Consider the following 6,900-nt stretch of genomic DNA (forward strand, 5'->3'; position numbering starts at 1 on the left):
GTATGGAAGCAATTTGGAGAGATGGCTGTGGAGTTTTTGACCAACTTATTCAACAGAATACTAGCGGGCGAAAAGATGCCTGAAGAATGGAGGAAAAGTGTTCTAGTTCCCATTTTTAAGAACAAAGCGGATGTTCAGAGCTGTGGGAACTATAGAGGAATAAAGTTGATGAGCCACACAATGAAGTTATGGGAAAGAGTAGTGGAGGCTAGACTCAGGACAGAAGTAAGTATCTGCGAGCAACAGTATGGTTTCATGCCTAGAAAGAGTACCACAGATGCATTATTTGCCTTGAGGATGCTCGTGGAAAAGTACAGAGAAGGTCAGAAGGAGCTACATTGTGTCTTTGTGGATCTAGAGAAAGCCTATGACAGAGTACCAAGAGAGGAACTGTGGTACTGCATGCGTAAGTCTGGTGTGGCAGAGAAGTATGTTAAAATAGTACAGGACATGTATGATGGCAGCAGAACAATGGTGAGGTGTGCCTTAGGTGTGACAGAGGAATTTAAGGTGGAGGTGGGACTGCATCAGGGATCAGCTCTGAGCCCCTTCCTGTTTGCAGTGGTAATGGATAGGCTGACAGATGAGGTTAGACTGGAATCCCCTTGGACCATGATGTTCGCAGATGATATTGTCATATGCAGTGAAAGCAGGGAGCATGCAGAGGAACAATTGGAAAGATGGAGACAATGCACTGGAAAGGAGAGGAATGAAGATTAGCCGAAGTAAAACAGAATATATGTGCGTGAATGAGAAAAGTGGAGGGGGAAGAGTGAGGCTACAGGGAGAAGAGATAGCGAGGGTGGACGACTTCAAATACTTGGGGTCAACAATACAGAGCAATGGAGAGTGTGGTCAGGAAGTGAAGAAACGGGTCCAAGCGGGTTGGAACAGCTGGCGAAAGGTGTCTGGTGTGTTATGTGACAGAAGAGTGTCTGCTAGGATGAAGGGCAAAGTTTACAAAACAGTGGCGAGGCCGGCCATGATGTACGGATTGGAGACGGTGGAACTGAAGAAACGACAGGAAGCAGAACTGGAGGTGGCAGAAATGAAGATGTTGAGGTTCTCGCTCGGAGTGACCAGCTTGGATAGGATTAGAAATGAGCTCATTAGAGGGACAGCCGAAGTTGGATGTTTTTTCGAGACAAGGTTCGAGAGAGCAGACTTCGATGGTTTGGACATGTTCAGAGGCGAGAGAGTGAGTTTATTGGTGGAAGGGTGCTGAGGATCGAGGTGCCGGGCAAAAGAGCGAGAGGAAGACCAAAGAAAAGGTTGATGGCTGTTGTGAAGGAGAACATGAAGACTTTGGGTGTTAAGAGAGGAGGATGCAGGAGATAGGCTAAGATGGCAAAAGATGACACTCTGTGGCGACCCCTAACAGGACAAGCCGAAAGGAAAAGAAGAAGAAGGTGTATCTAATAATTTCTCAAGTAAATCTGAGCAAAATAAGTCTAACCCTAACCTTATTTTGGATACATGCAGTCCCTGTTTCTAATTCTCAATGTTTAATGTCAGAAAACCCACAATAAAACCGCAAAATCGGAGCGATGGATGACGGTCACTCAACAAGCACCACGAGGCCTTTAATCGGGTGGAGAGGTTAACGAGCGACACCTGAATGCAGCACGAGCAACGGTTCGCTCGCGAGAAATTCAAACTTTGCCCACTGGCCCCGCCCCCTCCACAAAACTATAAGTACCACTGCCTCCTTTTACGCCAGAATCAGTTCAACTTCTTCACCAGACTGCTCGACGTCGACGAAGAATAATTTGCAAACATGGTCAGTGTGACTCTAGTGACGATTATAATCATACAACGCTAATGGGAATAATTACTAAATGGCAGCTGTTGCTCGGCATGAAAACGCGCAATTCCATGTTGGGCGTTTTTTTTTTCCGCTGTAAAAATGCCGAGTTGTAATTAATAGACTAGAAAGGATGATGATGATAAAAATACAAGAAATGTCCGCGTGGTTATTTTTCAAAAATCATTGTGGTGCGATACTCCTTTGATGGGCGAGCGCTTGTCTAGGGCAAAAAGAAAAAGAAAATGTCTGCGTAGTTAAAATCGACGGGTGGGAAAAAAGAGAGGGTGGGGGGCGTTTTTAAGATAACAAAGGCCGCTTTTGTTGTTTTAATGCGTCTTTACTTAATACCGACGAATAAATTAGTTGCGCAGTTAAGCCTTCCTCTTACCGCGCGATGAAGCCGGAAGTTAATCTCTAGCGCACAAGGCCTCAAAGTACAGCCCCGCTATCTGATGGCCTCGTGTCCTTGAACGCAACACAATGGTGGCAGAGCCCCAGCAGTGTAGCTCCCCCCCCCCCTCCAATTTGCGCATATAAAAGTACTTTACAATATCATGAATACATTTATAAAAACGTCCTCTAAATATTACTCCGGGACGAGAATTTAAGCACTCTGTAAAAAAAAAATATATATATATACACACACACACACGAAATGAGCATTTATATCAACGAAACAAAATATTTATAAAAAAAAACTAATCCAAGGAAAAATAACTCCCAAAGTTCTTAAAATTAACTTCAGTAAAATTGACCTAGAGCGCGCTTGTGAGCAGAAACGTCATTAAGTGAGTCAGGTTGCTGTGCAATCATGTGACTGCACGGCTCCCTTTGATTGGTGGTTTGTCATTAGTGCCCACACTGGATTGGTTGAAATGTCACGTGACAATGGCCTAGCGGAATACAGTTTAAATGTAGGGGAGTATGTAAGTAGTGATTCCAAAACTGCTCAAATAGTCTTTTGCATGATGGTCAGTCTCTTTACAATTAATCTAAAAAGTGACTTAATTGTAACAAAGTTCTGGTAAATGTAAGGTGTTCTTATTCACCTCTGGTTAATACTTAATTGAAAATGAAATATGATAATGTGAGTTTTGTCTCCACCTTTTTTCCCCCCCTCCAGCGCGAGTGTATTTCCATGCACGTCGGTCAGGCGGGAGCCCAGATGGGCAATGCATGCTGGGAGCTCTACTGTCTGGAGCACGGCATCCAGCCCGACGGGCAGATGCCCAGCGACAAGACCATTGGAGGCGGGGACGACTCCTTCAACACCTTCTTCAGCGAGACCGGCGCCGGAAAACATGTTCCCAGAGTGGTCTTTGTTGATTTGGAGCCAACGGTCATCGGTAAAAAAAAAGCGTCACTCGACATGGAAAAATATTGTGAAACTTACCTGATCCTCTGCCCTATTAGGGGAGGAAAATGTAATATCTGATTGGTTAAAGAAAAGTTCTATTGTAACAGTCCATGGGCAGATTAGAGTGACATGGCTGAAATGTGATTGGACAAAGGAAAATAAAACTATAGCATTGCAGGTGGATGGAAATTGTCAAAAATATGGTCACGTTCCCCCACACATCTAGTTTTCACAAGTTATTAGCTGCTCAAAAGATATGAAAAAAGTTTGAACTTTGTTCTTTGTTTTCTTTGCGGTCTCCAGACGAGATCCGGACCGGGACGTACCGGCAGCTCTTCCACCCGGAGCAGCTCATTACCGGGAAAGAGGACGCGGCCAACAACTACGCTCGCGGTCACTACACTGTCGGCAAGGAGATCATCGACCTGGTCCTGGACAGAACTCGCAAACTGGTACGGCGGACCTTTTTGGGGTCAAATGGACCGATTCGGTTCCGACAAAGGTTAAAGCAAAAGAGCCGCTTTGACGCTTCAAAGCGGCAATTCTGTGGAGAAATAAGTCTGCACAGAAGAATCCAGAAAAGAATATTTCAAGTTTGAGAAGTCACACTTGAAGGAAGGAAGGAAGGAAGGAAAGTGAGGAAAAAAGTTTTAACATTTGTAACATGAGCTGCCGATGCCCACAAGTCGCGCACGTCAGGTCACTCGACACACAAACAGGTTGGCCAAGTTGACGGCCAACAAACTCGACACTCGTTTGCTGATACCCGTCTCACTTTCCCCAGAATGTGCACGCGCAAAGTCACACATACTAAAGTAGAACGTGATAATGGCAGCCCCAAGTTGGGAGAAAAAATGTCAAGTGTACACTTATTATGATTGTAACAAATAAATGTTTTAGCTGAGGCCCTAATTCAGTTTGGAAATGCAACAGTGTTAATGTTTTCTCTTGGTTTCTCGCAGGCTGACCAGTGCACAGGGCTCCAAGGTTTCCTCATCTTCCACTCTTTCGGCGGCGGAACGGGCTCCGGCTTCACCTCCCTCCTGATGGAGCGCCTGTCCGTGGACTACGGCAAGAAGTCAAAGCTGGAGTTCGCCGTTTACCCTGCCCCCCAGGTGTCGACGGCCGTGGTGGAGCCCTACAACTCCATCCTGACCACCCACACCACCCTGGAGCACTCCGACTGCGCCTTCATGGTGGACAACGAGGCTATCTACGACATCTGCCGCAGGAATCTGGACATCGAGCGCCCCACCTACACCAACCTCAACAGGTTGATTGGGCAGATTGTGTCGTCCATCACCGCCTCCCTCCGCTTCGACGGCGCCCTGAACGTGGACCTGACTGAGTTCCAGACCAACCTGGTGCCCTACCCGCGCATCCACTTCCCCCTGGCCACCTACGCCCCCGTCATCTCCGCCGAGAAAGCCTACCACGAGCAGCTGTCCGTGGCCGACATCACCAACGCCTGCTTTGAGCCGGCCAACCAGATGGTGAAGTGCGACCCCCGCCACGGCAAGTACATGGCGTGCTGCCTGCTGTACCGCGGCGACGTGGTGCCCAAGGACGTCAACTCTGCCATCAGCAACATCAAAACCAAGCGCTCCATCCAGTTCGTGGACTGGTGTCCCACCGGCTTCAAGGTGGGCATCAACTACCAGCCCCCGACCGTGGTTCCAGGAGGAGACCTGGCGAAGGTCCAGAGAGCCGTGTGCATGCTGAGCAACACCACTGCCATCGCTGAGGCCTGGGCCCGACTGGACCACAAGTTCGACCTGATGTACGCCAAGCGCGCCTTCGTGCACTGGTACGTCGGAGAGGGCATGGAGGAGGGAGAGTTCTCCGAGGCCAGAGAAGACATGGCCGCCCTGGAAAAAGATTACGAAGAGGTGGGCGCCGACAGCCTGGCGGATGACGAGGAAGGCGACGAGTATTAAAGAGCACGTCATAGTGCCGCTCGTTCATTTTCTTGTTCATGTTTGGTCCAAGTCTGTCGTTCTCAATGTCCCTTTTGTTTGACATGAATTAAATTCTTGTAAATAAGACCCACTGTGTCGGTCATTGAACTAACAAAGCAAACCCCTCCCAAACTAGAATGCAAGCATGTGCCTATAAGGTGTGGGGGGGGTCACTACTCAGCTTACTGCATACACATCTAGCGGCGTGGTGATTACTTGAAGCCAGTTGGCTGCCATCTTGGTACTCTCAAAACAAAAGGAGGACCTGGTTTTAAAAGTTGGATTATGATGGGGTTTTTCCCCTCAATGTTTGGCATGTAGAATTCAAACTGGTCATGTGAGCTTGACATTTTTTCAGTTCTGTTAACAAGAAGGATTTTTAATTCAATTTGGTAAGCAAAAAAAGGCTAGGAAACTCATGGAACACCGTGACTAGCAAGAAACTTTGCATATTAACTATAGCCTGATTTCTGTGACCTTAACTTTTCCCAAAATATGCTGTGAAGCACTTTCATAACAGCAAAAAACTAAGAATTTTCCATCATAAAAACATTCAATTTCAAGTCATATTTTTGGAACTAAAGACTCAATGGGGAAATACATGCTAAACGCATTGTTTGTTTTTTTGTCTGAGACGCCCCAGACAGAAAATTTAAACTTGCTTCCTTGCATTTGAAAATCAATTTAAATTTGCAGGGTTCTGTATTATGAAATTCATCAAAAATTTCACAAATGTTTTCTTGCTTATCCACTGAAGTTTGGGAAAATATTAACATTGCTTTTTGATGAAAAACCATCGACCTATAAAGGTGAAGCAAAGTGAACAACTGCGAAAACTTTGTTCAAGTGAATTAAGCTCATCAGAAAATAAAAACCTTTACAAACAAACTTTAACAGTGTCAAAGTGAATCTTTTTAACTTACCCGTGGGATGCTTTCTCACAGCCACAAAATTGGCGATTAACGCACAGGTCGGCATGCTTGTTTTGCGAGTATCAAGATGGTGGCTATCTGCTTTCGGCAACTTCAGCTTTGGTGGCCAATGAGCTTTCCAGTCTTTTTTTTTAGATCAGTGGCGTGAGCTGCGGTTGACAGCAGATGTTGCTTTACTGGACTTGTAGTTTTACTGTCCCAAAAATAGCACAGAACTGCATCAATGGGTGATTTCCTTAGATGTTAGTGCATAATCGCCAGGAATATAAACATTACATAAAACTCGACCTGGTGAGGTGTTTCGGGCACGTCGCACCGGAAAGAGACCTCGGGGACGACCCAGGACACGCTGGAGGGACTATGTCTCTCGGTTGGCCTGGGAACGCCTCGGGATCTCGCTGGAAGAAGTGCCTGGGGAAAGGGAAGTCTGGGTATCCCTGCTGAAGCTACTTCCCTTGCGACCTGACCCGGAGAAGCGGTAGAAAATGGATGGAAGGATGGATGGATGGATGGATGACCTTAAAATGAAATGTTAAAATAGTCATCAAAGTTCTCAAGTTGGAATGTGGAGCTTAATGAGTAAAACACACATTCAAAAAGGTTTGTGTTAATATCAATTTATTTAGTTTAAAGCTCCCCATTTCATTTCCGATACATGTTTGTTTCCACCCTTAAGTGCCGAACGCTTGATTGGAATATTCAAAAATCTCAAACCTTCCCGTCCTGACCTTATTCCGCCTCCGCAAAGTCCACACTGACAAGAAAACATCTGCCGACATTCGAATCCCTCACACGCACTAGCAGGTTGCCAGTCTCTTGTCCGGATAAGAAGTCTTTACGCGTGCA

General features: G+C 46.2%; 1 protein-coding gene across 1 annotated transcript; it reads left to right on the top strand.

Moving 5' to 3' along the window:
- The first annotated feature begins 1,626 nt into the window (after window positions 1–1,626).
- Window positions 1,627–5,209, top strand: LOC133495469 (tubulin alpha chain-like). The gene is made up of 4 exons (XM_061810129.1): window positions 1,627–1,780; window positions 2,931–3,153; window positions 3,468–3,616; window positions 4,127–5,209. The coding sequence occupies exons 1-4, from the start codon at window positions 1,778–1,780 to the stop codon at window positions 5,099–5,101; spliced, it is 1,350 nt and encodes a 449-aa protein (XP_061666113.1). The 5' UTR covers window positions 1,627–1,777; the 3' UTR covers window positions 5,102–5,209.
- The last annotated feature ends 1,691 nt before the right edge of the window (window positions 5,210–6,900 follow it).

Source organism: Syngnathoides biaculeatus, chromosome 22 (genome assembly GCF_019802595.1).
Source record: "Syngnathoides biaculeatus isolate LvHL_M chromosome 22, ASM1980259v1, whole genome shotgun sequence".
NCBI classification, from domain to species: Eukaryota; Metazoa; Chordata; class Actinopteri; order Syngnathiformes; family Syngnathidae; genus Syngnathoides; species Syngnathoides biaculeatus.